Raw genomic sequence first — 13,093 nt, forward strand, 5'->3', positions numbered from 1 at the left:
TTCCCCATAATTTACTCATCCCTGCAAGCCCAAACTCCCTTTTCTTTGTTAAAATGGTATATAAACCCCTGAGTCGAATCACTCTTTTGAATTTCACCGCTTTTCTGCGCGCGTAAATATTAATAAAAGTTGTGTGCCTTTTTTCCCGTTAATCCGTCATTTCTCAGTTTATTTTTTTTATTTTTTATTTTTTTATTTAAAAATTTTTTTTTCTCTTTCTTTTTTCTCTTTCTTTTTTCCTTTTTTTTCAACATTTATTTTTATTTTTGGGACAGAGAGAGACAGAGCATGAACGGGGGAGGGGCAGAGAGAGAGGGAGACACAGAATCGGAAACAGGCTCCAGGCTCTGAGCCATCAGCCCAGAGCCCGACGCGGGGCTCGAACTCCCGGACCGCGAGATCGTGACCTGGCTGAAGTCGGACGCTTAACCGACTGCGCCACCCAGGCGCCCCGGTCATTTCTCAGTTTAATTCACAGGCCTCAGTCAGTGACTCTAAGAGGGTAGAGGAAATGTTTTGCCTCCCTGACACAGTAGTGGGCCCCCATTTCACAGACAGAACATTGAGGCTCAGAGAGAGAACAGGGGGAAGCTTTAGACTGTAGCGAAGCAGTTCCTTTCAGCCCTGAGGATGTCCGGATCTCTCAGATCATTGTCCCCAGGTAGGAGGCTGCCCAGGGCATTTGCAGGGTATACTTGGCTTTCAGAGTCCCCATTTCCCTGCCCCTTCTGCAGCCTTCCAGATGACGTGGCTGAGGCCAGAGACTGAGGGGATGTGAGACCAGGGCTTAAGCCAAGCCACCCTCTGCCTCTTCCCCTCCTGATTCCCTCCCTCTGAGTCTCCTGGGCAACTCACATTTGCCCCAGCCTGAGGTGTGGGTGATGGAGGCCTGGGGTCTAGCCTCCCTGCACGCAGCCTCAGGTTTGGGCCCAGGGGCTGTGGGGGGCTCTGGCAGGGGGACTTGTTCCCTTGTGGACAGATGGCTGCAGTTTCCCTGGTTCCAGAGGGAATTGCACGGGACAAATGTGCCGCACAGCTTCAGCACCACGGGAGGTGGGCCTTTGCCGGAGGCCAGCCCTGCCTCGGGCAGACAGCTGGCCTCGACGTCTGTGGGGGGTTGTGACTGGCTTCCTACCTGGTTAGGAAGTGAAAACCCTCTTTCGCTTTTTGTTGGACCGGTCACTGCCTAGATGTCATTATTGTGGAGGGAGCTCGGCCTGCCTTGCCATTTGGAGGCCTTCTCAGGCTGCCTGCTCAGCCTTCTTTGCCCAAGGTAAGCTCGAGGGTCGAGGTCTGGCGGAAGGCCTGTCGAACTTTCTGCTTTGGTGCTATGGAAATAATGGCTCAGGTGGGACGGGTGACACTCTGAGAACAGCAGGTCTCAAAGGGGTCCGGGCCCCTGGGGCGGGGGATATCTGTAACTATTACCCACATAAAGAGACATGCTTTGGAGTCCTTGATAATTTTCTTAAGAATGTAAAGGGGCGTTGACACCAAAAAGTTTGGGAACCACTTATGTAGGACAAGGGCCCAATCTGGCCCACTGTCTGTATTTATAAGTAAAGTGGGTTTTTTTAAATGTTTTATTTATTTTTGAGAGAGAGAGAGCGAGCTCAAGTGGGGGAGGGGCAAAGAGACACGGGACCCGGAAGCAGACGCCAGGCTCTGAGCTGTCAGCACAGATCCCCACGCGGGGCTCGAACCCAGGAGCTGGGAGATGTTGGCCTGAGCTGCAGTCGGATGCTTAACTGACTGAGCCATCCAGGCGCTCCTGTAAATAAAGTTTTATCAGAACACAGCCACATTCACTTGTTCGCATGTTATCTCTGGCTGCTTTCCTGGTACGACTGGCAGGTGGAGGAGTCGCAACAGAGACTATCTGGGTCCCAAAGCTGAAAATATTACTCTGATCCTTTAGGAGAAAGTTCGCTGGCGGCTGATGTAAAATAGCGCGTTTAACTTTCACAGTCTTATTATCATTTCGATTTTACAGCTGGAAAAACAGAGGCACGGAGAGGTTAAGTCACTTTCCTCAGGTCACATAGCCAGTGTGTATGCTGAGTTGGGAGGGGCTCTAGGGAGGGTGGTGGCGCTAAGCTCCCCAGGGTCCAATGACTGACCCGAAAGTTGGGGTGTTAGTCTCCCCCTGCCTGGCGTCTGATTTTCCTTCTTCTGGCGCCCTGATGTTCCCTGAGGACCATCCCCCCCTCTCCTTGTCTGCAGACTTTGTGGGATTCCCTCAAGCCCTTTCTAGGGAGAACGAGGAGCTGCCTTTCCGCTCAACTTGAACAAGGGGGTGTAACGGGTCTTTTGCTCACCTGAATCGACACAGCCCTCTGACCGCCAACTCTGACTACAGTTTTGTGGCTATTGCCCGTATTTGCAGGAGCATTCACAGAATAGGCAAGGAGGTGAAGTCTTGACGATGGGGGGGGGGCAACGTGGGAGTTTTCTGTCACTTTCATCTGTGGGGCCAGCTTCTGTAAGGCTGGAGCGGGAGTGTACAGGCAGGGGCAGGGGATGGGTCTGAGGGTGGAGGGAGGGCAGGCTGTCAGCCCCTGTGTAAGAACCCCACCTCCACCTGTACCTCTCACGTGCCGCCAGCATCTTGAGCTGGCCGTGACCATCCCCCATTACGCAATGGGGGGGGGCTGCTCTGACCTTTGACCTTTAGGACACCCCACCTGCTGCTCAGATGTTTCCAATAGGAAGTTTCACTAACGTTTGGGGCCTCACAGGCACTCCCCGGGCTCCCACTGGCCCCATCATGCAGGATGGTCATCCGAGATGATTTATCTTCCAGGATGGCTGCTTGTAGGTAGAACCTGGTTGACAGTAGACGGTGGGAGACCCGGGTGCCCGAGGGTGGAGGCCTGGGGTGGCAGCGGGGTGCACTGCTCTGCCTTCCAGCCAGGACAGCTGGCAGGGACCTGGGTAACATCTTCGGCCTTGGCCTTCTTGGGCTTGTTCAGGTAGCCAGGATTTCTAGGGCTCTGGCCACCAAGCTCTGTGAGGATCAGGGTCTGTCTGCCTCCTTCTTTCCTGCCTTCAAACCCTTTCAAAGGGCTTCCCTTCCACCATTCCCCCCCAAGAGACCTGGGGAGCACTTTGCAGAGGGACAAAGACCAGTCGATCCAAAAGCCCTTTGATTCAACTTTTTTTTATTTTTTTTTTTCTTTTTGGATGTCATGCAGTAATTCACAGTCCCAAGCCCACAGTTTTCAAACAAGGTAGGAAAAAGGAAAAAAGAAGCAAAGGAAACCGGTGGTGGTGGTGGTGGTTTTTTTTTTTTTTTTCCTTTTTCTTTTGTTATTTCAAGCAGGACCAAATGTCAGAAAAAAATGCTTCTTTTCTCAATCATTAATTTTTTTGTCCTTTTTAAAATTGTGTATCTTTTTAAATTGATTTTTCTGCAGGCAGTAATAGTAGGGTTTGGTATAACCAGCAAGCACTCCTGTGTGTGTCTGAGAACGTGTGTGGGGTATGAGCGTCTGGTGGAGGGTCTTGTGTGGGACGCTGGGTTTCGGCTTCGCTTCCGGCTTCTCCGCCACAACACGGGCCACCAGCTCGCGTTCACCAGGGAAAGGAAAGATTCAATTGAGATGATAAAACTCATCAATAGAAGCGATTTTTTTTTCTCCCCGTTTTTCTTTTAAAAATGTGTGTTGTTTTTTTTTTTTTTTTAAATTTCCATTTTCCCCAAGGTTCTCCAAAAATGGCTGAGTTAATTCGAATCCCTTGGCTGTATGGTTTGTCTGCCTCCCCCCCCCCCTTCCAGGGTCCCCCTCGTGGGGGGCGGGGGGAGGCGGGGTTGGGTCGGCTGGGTGGGGCTGGGGGGGCTCATCGCCGCCCCCCCCACCCGCCCCCCAGCGGCTTTTCTGGCCGAGGGTCTTCGCGGGCCACCCTGGTGTGTCCGGGTCCTGGGGTCTCCCTCCAGAGTCCGGGGCCGTCCCGGGCCCCCCCCACCCCCACCCCCACCCCCCGGGTGCGCTGGGCAGGCGGCAGCGAGGTGGGCCCGCGGCCCGTGCGCGGCTCCTCCCCGCGGGGCGTGTGCGTGGGGTGCGTGGGGGGGCCGGGCGGGCGCGGGGGCCACCTCGCCCGGGCTTAGCACCAGTCGTCGTCGTCGGTCTCGCTGTAGGCTTCGTGCAGGCCTCTCCGGGGGCCCGGCCCGCGCGGCCTGGCCGGTCCGTGCGCCAGGTAGTAGCCGTTGGGGAGTCGCCGGCCGTGCCGGGAAGGCGAGGCGCACGCCGCCGGGCCCGGAGCCCGGGGAGTCCTGGGCGAGCACGCGCGTCGCGCGGGGGGTGGCGCGTCGTAAGCCGCGGCCCGGGGCTCCTCCCCTCCTCCGCCGCCCGGGCCGTCGGCCTCGTCGTAGTCGGAGCCCCGGTAGTAGCCGTGGTGCCGGGGCCCGGGGGGCCCCTCGGACGCCGGCCACCGCGCCCCGCCGTGGCGACACGCCCTGGGGGACTCGCTCCGGGCCGGGCCCGGGCCCCGCCGCTCCATCGCGGGCGAGCGGCTGCTGCCGTGGCCCCCCGCGGGCGGCCGCTCCCCGGCCAGAGGCTCGGCCGCGGGGCCCGGGTACCTCCGCGGGCCGCTGGGGGCCGCCCGGCCCGGCCGCGCCGCCGGCTGCTGTTGCTGCTGCTGCTGCGGGGGACCCGAGCCGCCGGCCTTACGGATCACGGGGGAATAGGACACGTGTGGCCGGGGGGTGGAGGGGGTCTGGGGGAGCTGGCGGCGTCCCCGCCGCGGAGTGCTGGTACCAGATGTTGAGGGGGCTGGGCTTCCACTTACGGAACTACTGCCCTACACGAAAATTGAAACAAAGGAAATCAAAAAAAAAGATACAACAAAATCAACCAGAAGGAGACGGAGGAGACACAGAGGACGGGAGGGAGAGAGGGAGGGGGCAAAGGAAAACCAAAGGGGGCGGGGAGAGGGGACCGGGAGGAGGAGGTGGAGGAGTGGGGGGGAGGGGACACAGGACGTTTGAATGGAAAAAAAGGAGAAAAGCAACAGCCACAGGTAGGAGGAGGAGGACCGGGAGGGGAGGAGGGGGAGGAGGAGGGAGAGGAGGAGTGAGAGACAAGGAGGGAGGGGGAAGTCGAAAACCAACACAACAAAGTGAAAAGAGAAATGAGAAATGGAGTTTTGTAAGTTTCGGGGTTAAATAGCAGAAGTTTCAAAAATTACTCACAGGCGTCCAGAGGACAGAAATCATAATCGAAACAAAAACGGAAGCCGGGTTAAAGGAAAGCAAAAGGCAGCAGGCAGCCAGCGGGGGGCATGAGTCGTAAGGACCACGCTGGCCAGAAACTCAAACGGTGATCCACAACCAAAGAGGAAGCAGCTGCGGGGCAGGGGAGGGGGCGGCAGGCGGGCAGGGGGGCTGGGGGGGAGGCAGAGTGGGGAGCCGGAGTGGCTGGGGGCAGCGTCTCCCCCTGCCCGGCTCCCCCCTGGCTTGGGGACCCCAGTGGTGGGCAGGGTCAGAGGTCACATTTGGGGAATGGAGACCCTGCCTAGAGTGGCTCTCTGGTGTGCCCCCCCTCCCCGCCCCCGTCCCCGTCCCGCACCCCCGAGCTGTCTCCCCCCGGGGGCTCGGATCAGGGGTGCCCGGTGCCACACCCACCTGCCGGTGTGCCATGTGTTCACGGCCCTCGCTGGGCGAGCGGGACCAGCGCTGGTCCCGGGCCCGGGCCCGGCCATGGTCAGGCCGCTCCTGGGGGTAGCGTTCCTTGTCCGAGGGTGGGGGGTGGTGGTGGTGGTGGTGGTGATGGTGTTGCCGGTGCTTCCGGTCCTTGGGCCGGCCCCGCTCCTGGTCCCGCTCCTTAGACGGCAGGTCCCCGGACTGGGTGGTCATGCTCAGGTCGGTCCCCAAGCCTGGGCAGAGCAGGGAGTCAGACAAACAGACGGCCATGCAGGAGGCGTGGGTGGCGCACAGGAGGCCTCCCCGAGGGCCTGTGGGCTCTAGACAGGGGCACCTTCTCCCGGACCAAGGAGAGCCTGCTGGGCGTCAGGGGTCTGGTCCCCAGGCTCTGGGCGGCATCGGGCCCAGCTCGGCCGCTTGGTCCTGTCCCCTGAGGGACCTGCTCCTGGTCCAGACCTCCTCTTTTCGGCCTCGGTGTTTCCCTGCTCTCCCTTGTCGTCCCCTCCCCTCCTTCGTCCCCTGGGCCCTGAGCGGTAGCCCACCTGTGTCCACGTCCGTGTAGCGGCCCAGGGAGCGCTCAGAGGCTCGGTGGCCGCGGTCTCGGCGCCGCTGGTGGTGGTGCTGGGTGTCTTCAGGCGGCACCCTCTCCAGGGAGTAATCGTCCAGGCGCCGGGCCTTGGGGCCCAGCACGGAGGCTGAGCGCTTCATGGGGCTGGTGTCTGAGATGGTCTGGGGGGGTGGACAGGCCAGCGGGCCGGGGTCAGCGGCCCGCACCGGGCGGTCCCGGTCTGTCCCGGCCCCTCAGCCCTCGGTGACGGGGCGTGAGTGTCGGGGGGGCAGAGTCCCAGAGGGCCGTGGGGCTCGGCTTCTGATCCACCAGGGTCCCGGGACCCTTCTGCCTCCTCCCGGGCCCATCCTGGGTTCCGGCCAGGAGGCCCCATCTGATCCAGCCCCGTTTCTCGGAACCACCCCTGGGAGGTACCCCCCAGCCCTGGCCATCCAGCCAGGGGCAGGCAGGCTCGCCGAAGGGGAGAGCGTCCCCCAGCCCGGGTACCACCCGGAAGCCCCGGGCCCTGGGCAGCACAGCCCGGCGCTCACTCCTGTCTGCTCTCTGGAGGCTGGCAGGCCTCCTGCGTGCTCAGGACCGGGTGCCCAGCCTTCCGGCTCACTGTCCTCTCCTGGGCTAGCCGGGACCGGGCTTTCCTGCCCACCCGAGTCCGGCTCCCGAAGGGAGCCCTTGAGGGGCTTCCCCTGGCATTTGAGGCCCCGAGGGGAGCTGCCCTTCCCCTTGGCCTGCAACCTGGGAGCCTGCCCGCGCTGCACCCCCAGGGGTCAAACCCTACAGAGGGGCCTGTGGTTCTCTGCTGCTGGGAGAGGAGAGGAGGAAGATGGCACCTGAGGCCATCCCAGCCGAATGGCCGGTGGCTCCGCCCCAGGTGGCAGTTTTAAGAGACTTGGGGCTTCTGCACCAGAGGGTCAGGGGTGGCGTCAGGGGTACGAGCCTCTGAAAAAGAGCGGGCCAGGTGGGGCTGCAGGTGAGGCTTCCTGGAAAGATGGCATCTCCCAGTTTGGGGGCTTGGAGGAGAGGGGGTTGGGGGGTTGGGGGGAAGGGTGGGGGGCAGGCCCGCCCGGCAGGCACACGGAAGACACAACACACAAGGATGGGGCTTCACGGGGTGGGGGGGTTGCAGTCTGCAAAGAAAGGGGGGGGGGGTCCGAGGACAGGGGAGATGACGGGACTCCCACGAGGGGGGGTGGGCGGGAAGAGGGGGCCGGAGCCCAGCCGGGAGGCGGTACATACACTGAGGTTATTCCCACGTGGCCGGCCCCTTCTCCTCTGTCACAGCCCCACGGGATGGTGCACACAGAAAAACAGAAAGAAGAAAATAAATATAAAAGCCAAGAGGGAGAGTGAGAGGTGGTACACGGAGATGCCAGGATCAGGAAAGAGGAACCTGGGCGGTGGGGGGGGGGGGGCGGGGGGGAGGGGGACGGGGCAAGAGGGTCAGGGAAAGAGGTGTTAAAGTCCCTGGTGTGTGGGTGACCCCAGGCCCGGCCGGCCAGCCTCCCACGGGCACAGAGGAGACAGACAGGCGACCCCACAGACAGACAGATGGCAGAGGCACGAGACGGACAGATGGGATGGCGTGACCACAGGCCCCGGGCCCTGGGCTCCGCCTCATGCAGGGTGCCCCAGCCCTGGTTCCCACTGACACTCAAAAGCTTGGGGAGGGGGTGGCCGTCAGCCGTCCCGTCCCAACCCTCTCTTGGGGTCCAGCGACTCAGTCCTGGGGGTGTGGGTGGCGCGGGAGGTGGGGAGAAGGCCTGGCGGGATGACGCTGGGCGGCCACATGCAGCTGGGCGCCCCCCCCCCCGAGTTCTCAGCAGCCAGAGGCCAGGTCCTGGAGCCACCCTGGCCCAGCCAGGCACAGCACAGCCTTGTACCCCGTGCACACGCCATGGCACAGCACACGGGAAGCCTGCCACAGCCAGACTATGCCACCCTGCCTTGTAGGCTGGGCGGGCGGCCAGCCATGCTTCTGGCTCCGGTGCCCCTGTCCCTGCGAGCCTGGGGCAGTGGGCGCACCTCTCCCCCCCCACCCCTTCCCCCGCCAGCACTGACCAAGTGGGTGCTACAGCTGGGTGAAGCGGCCACACACAGACACGCATCAGGCATACGTCCCTGTCCCTCCCCACCGGCCCCCACAAAGACCAGACAGGAAATACAAACCCCAGCTGTCCCCAGGCCACCCACCCCCCCGCCAGACTCTGCTACCAGGTCCTAGGACCTGCCAAGTTCCCAAGAGCAGACCCACGTGCACACGCGTGTGCGTCCGTAGGTGCCAGTAAGAGCACAAACGGACACGTAGCGTGCGTCTGTGCGTGCGCGTGCCCGGGTGCGCGTTCCCGATCGCCGGTCTCACCTGGCCCTGACGCGTCACCTCCCCCACCCCTCCCGCGCCCCCATGTGTCCTCCATCAGGGAGGAGCTGAGGGCCTCCGGGGGTGGCCACAGAGGGTGGCAGGGCCCTCACCCTGCGGCTGAGGGTGTGGGTGGCCCCCTTGAGCCGGGATCCCGGAGGAAAGAGACCCCTTGGGCCGTGCGGGGAGGGAGGGGGCCACGGCATCCCCACTGCTGGCCAGCAGGGACCCTGGGGGCCCTGAGTCCAGCCCTGGGTGGGGGGGGGGGTGAAAGCGCTCACCTGGTTCTCCGCGGGGAGGCGGGGCATGGAGGCCGCCCGGGCCTGGCCTTCCATGGGGACGTAGTGCTCGCTGTCTGAGTAGCCGTCTCTGCCCATCTCTCGCATCTCCACAGACTGTGGGGCACAGGGCGAGGCCGGTGAGTCCGGGACCTGACGCTCGGACCCCAGACCCTTCCCTCCTGTGCTGCTCGCGCCCGGGAGCTGTGGGGCGGTGGGGGGTGGAGTGGGGGGGACAGAGGCACCTGGGAGTTGGGCTGGCTGTTGGGCATGTCGGTGGGAGGCCCCCGCTCTGGGCTCCACGTTCCGGTCTTCTGGAACATCTCCTGGGCCCGCTGGGTCACCCAGGACGGGCTCTCCTTCATGCCGCTTTCGTGAGCCAACCTGTGCGGGGGGACAGAGGCTGGGGTGGTAGTGGGCACTCCAGGGGCGGCTGCCCCCGGGGGATGGCGCCCCCTGCCCTCCCATCCCCACCTTCTGGCCAGAGCCACACTCACAGGCCTCCTCCTGGGTCCAGCTGGGAGGACGGGAGGGCGTTCTGGCCAGGGCCCCCCTCCTGGGTTGGGGACGGGGGCTCCATGCGCTGGAACATGAGTGGTGTCCGATTCTGGGGGGACAGAGAGCAACGTGTGTGCACAGGGCGGAGGCTGGGGACGGTGTTCAAGGCTCAGGCTCTGGCCACGGCTGCAGCTGAGAGACAGCAGGGACGCTGTGCCGAGAGTGCGCCACCTTCCCCCCGCCCCCCGCCAAATGCCCAAAGCAATTCCCTCCTTGCAAATCCATGCGGAACGGGACCACTTCTCAACCCGGTCTGGCCCCCTCATCTCCCACCTGGACCTGGAGATTCGCCTCCTCCCGGGTCTCCCGGCCCCAGCCCTTACCAGCTACGGCCACCAGAGGGCGGCCACCTGAGTGAGGTCGCTTCCCACGTCTAACGAGGAGCAGGGTGGCTCCCGTCTGACCCAGAGCAAAGGTCAGATTGCCCCCAGGGTGCCCAGGGCCCCCAAGGCGGAGCAGATGAATTCGTCCGGGCCACCTCCTTGGCACGGCCCTGCTTTCCAGCGACCTGCTCTGGGTCCTGGCTACCCCTCGCTGTTCTGGCCTGTCACCGCGGTGCCCGCAGGGCGACGGGCACCGGAGCGGAGGGCGCCGGGGCCCAGGGCCGTACCTGCTCCTCACGCAGGGCCTGCAGCTTCTTGGCCTTGCTTTGCCGGTAGTATTCCATAATCATCATGGCCGCGTAGATCTTCCCCACGGTCAGGTCTGTGGCTGGGGGGGGGGGGCACAGGACGAGCTCGCCGTGGGTGGGGGCCCCGGAGGCACCAGCCTAGTCCCTGCACCTGCCTCCTCCTCTCTCCCGCCCCTTCTGTCCTGGCGGGTCAGAGCCCGGGGCCGGGCGAGGCACGGCTCTTACACTTGTGAGGGGTGACCAGCAGGTCGAGCGTCTTCTGGGACAGGTTGGGCCAGATGGCCATCATCTCCTTCCTCAGCTCAGCGTCCATTTGCTGCTTGTCGGCCCCGCCTGCAACGTGCGCACAGAGAGGCCCTGACTGCCCGCCCGCTCGGGCTCCAGAGCCCTGGTTCTCACGGGTCACCAGTTCCCTGTGGGCCTGTCCCGGAGGAGGAATGGCTACGTGGGCCTCAGTCCTGGGCAGGGCCAGGGCCGCGGAGTGGCTGTGTGGGGGACCGCAGACATCAAGAGGGTCCAGCCGTGCAGTCTACCGCCCCGGGCCTCGGTATTCCCATCCGCGAAACGGGACGGTGGCAATAGGACCCACCTCACCGGATCGAAGGCCACAGTAGGTCATATGCGTGTGGGCTCAGGGCAGTCTCTGCTAGAGGATTATTAGCACGGTGGCCCGTGCATCTGAGACGCGGCCCGGAGTAAGGCCCAGAGAGGCCAGGGCGTCCCAGAGCAACCCTGCTAGAGGAGACTTCTCCTTCAACCAAGCCTCCCCTCCCCCGGATGTGACCTGCTGCCGCTGCTGGCCTTTGGTCCCTCACCCCAGCCACGGTGGCCACCGTCTCTTTGCCAGTGATTCTTGGTCCCTCCTGCCTGAGTGCACGGGAACATGACTCTCCCTGGCCCCTGGGACTGGCCGGGGCCCGCGTGAGGAGTTCTTTCTAATGAGCTGTGAGCACCGTGAACCGTCACTTTCGGGCGGGGGCATTTGATGGCCAGCGAGGGCCACTCTTGAGTTCTTTCTCCCTCTGGTGATATTACGGATCGTGGCTGCTCCCTCAGGCCTGGTGCCTAAGTGACTGACGGACAGAGCCCCCTGCCGACCCAGGGAGGACACACAGCAGGAACGGGAAGCAAATCTTTTTCGGCTGGAGACCTTGGGGCTGTTTGTTCCAGAAGCAGCACGTTCTCCTCCATCTTGCCTGAGACACCAACCTGGCCCCAGCGCCGTTTCGGAGCCCCCAGCCCCGGGCACAAGGGCACTGCTCCTGACTTTTACGGGCAGGCACGGAGCCACAATAGTCACAGAGCTAGAGCAAGGGCCGGAAGGCCCCCTGCAGGCCAGATACGGACCCTGCAGTTGCTGGATTGTGGGGGGAGGCCCAGCAGGTGTGGGGAAGGGCAGGGGCCAGCTACCCCCCTTCCCCCACCACAGAGAAGCATTTCAGCGTCTCAGCAGCCATCCCCTGGCGCATGCCCGCTGAAGAGCTGCTCCGCCTGGGGAGCCCCAAAAGCCCGCTTTGCCTCTCCTGGCCCGGTGTCTGCCTCTCTGCCCTTCCTTCCCCGCCCCCCCCCCCATTTCCCCCCCCCACCCTTGGGCTGCCCCGGCCCAGCTTCTCCGCAGATGCGGGCCAAGCACAGCCATCTGCCAGGCACTCTGTGGAGTTTTCGCTCATCTTCTCCCATGTGACTCTGGACACGTGTGTTTATTCCGGGAAAAGTCTAGCAGAAGGGGCTTTTTGTCGATGCGCAGGTAAAGCTCAGTGCCTGTGCTGGAGTGAGAATGTTGAGGCAATGCGGCACTTCGCTGCCTGGGTTAGCACGGCCGCCTCTGCTCAGGTCTCCATGTCCGCCCCTCTCCACCACCAGGGGGCGCCTGTGACCATCCCTGTCGGTCACGGGCCTCCTCTGCTTGGAGCTCTTGTGATTGCCCACGCCCTCACCATGAGCCCAGAAGTCCCTGCGGGATGTTCCTTCTTTTCCTCTACTTCTGCCCTTGCTCACCAGACACACCGATCTCACTGTTCCTCAAACACACCAGGCACGGTCCTGCCTCAGGGCCTTTGCACAGCCTGTATTTCCTTTGCCAGGATTGTTCTTCCTGCAGATATCCGCATGGCTCCCTCCCTTACCTCTTTCAGGTCCCTGCCCGACCTCTTTATCAAACAAGTCTTCTAGCTGGCCTCCCCAGCTAAAAACAGCCCTCCCCCATCCTCTTTGACGCCCTCCTTCTTTCTCTTCTTCCCACAAATCACCTCATGATGTCATTCCCTATCTCACCCGCTAGAGGGCGAATTCCCCCGGTCTGGTCTTCCTTTACACCACTGGCGACGCAGGGGGCTGTGGTCACCAGGGGCCAAGCTGCACGGGGGGTGGGGGGGTGGGGTGGGTGGGACTGATGGGTGGTGGGTCAGGACTCAGGTTGGGAGGTCAGGACTATTGCGGGAGACCCTTGGGACCCTTGGGAAAACCCCCGGTGTTGTTAAGCTCTCAAGACCCTAGACACTAACCTATAACTGTTTCTCTTTCCTTACGGGAAGTGGTTGTCTGCTGTCCACTGTGGCTAAGGGAGGTGCCCAGGGTCTCTGTGGCTCCTTCTCAGAGACACAGGAAGGGAGAAAAGAGAACATAACATTTCTTATTAAAAGCCACTTTCTCTTTAGGGCTTATGTTTCCCGTTTCTCATGAAGAAAAGGAAGACACCTGTCATTAAGGACTGAAATGTGTCCCCTCCCCCAAATCACGTTGGAGCCCCAACCCCCCAGTGTAACTGCATTTGCAGATAGGGCCTCTCAGGGGGTAATTAAAGCTACATGAAGTCACAGGGTCGTCCCTAGTCCAGTAGCACTGGTGTCCGTCCCTATAAGGAGAGAGAGAGAGAGAGAGAGAGAGAGAGAGAGAGAGAGAGAGAAGTGTGCCTTGGTGGCCAGTGAATCGTCCGACTTTGGCTCAGGTCATGATTTCGTGGTTCGGGAGTTCGAGCCCTGAGTTGGGCTCTGCGTTGACAGCTGGGAGCCCGGAGCCTGCTTCGGATTCTGTGTCTCCCTCTCTCTCTCTCTCTCTGCCCCTC

The 13,093-nt window shown here is 62.2% G+C and overlaps 1 protein-coding gene across 3 annotated transcripts in view; it reads right to left on the reverse strand.

Moving 5' to 3' along the window:
* Positions 1–3,861: 3,861 nt before the first annotated feature.
* The window catches only part of CACNA1A (calcium voltage-gated channel subunit alpha1 A), a 211,479-nt gene continuing 202,247 nt past the window's right edge, over positions 3,862–13,093 (reverse strand). For all 3 annotated transcript variants that reach the window (XM_047094938.1, XM_047094939.1, XM_047094940.1), the window contains 9 exons: positions 10,255–10,362; positions 10,009–10,109; positions 9,338–9,447; positions 9,086–9,224; positions 8,844–8,957; positions 7,443–7,478; positions 6,184–6,370; positions 5,624–5,874; positions 3,862–4,800 (listed from right to left, as the gene is read on the reverse strand). In XM_047094938.1, coding sequence (XP_046950894.1) covers positions 4,105–4,800; positions 5,624–5,874; positions 6,184–6,370; positions 7,443–7,478; positions 8,844–8,957; positions 9,086–9,224; positions 9,338–9,447; positions 10,009–10,109; positions 10,255–10,362 — 1,742 coding nt within the window. In that variant the 3' untranslated portion in view covers positions 3,862–4,104. The remainder of the gene's footprint in view (positions 4,801–5,623; positions 5,875–6,183; positions 6,371–7,442; positions 7,479–8,843; positions 8,958–9,085; positions 9,225–9,337; positions 9,448–10,008; positions 10,110–10,254; positions 10,363–13,093) is intronic.

The sequence above is a fragment of the Lynx rufus genome, unplaced genomic scaffold, assembly GCF_022079265.1.
Source record: "Lynx rufus isolate CCGP_SWC_20201006 ecotype Redwood Valley unplaced genomic scaffold, mLynRuf1.p SCAF_4, whole genome shotgun sequence".
Lineage (NCBI taxonomy): Eukaryota > Metazoa > Chordata > Mammalia > Carnivora > Felidae > Lynx > Lynx rufus.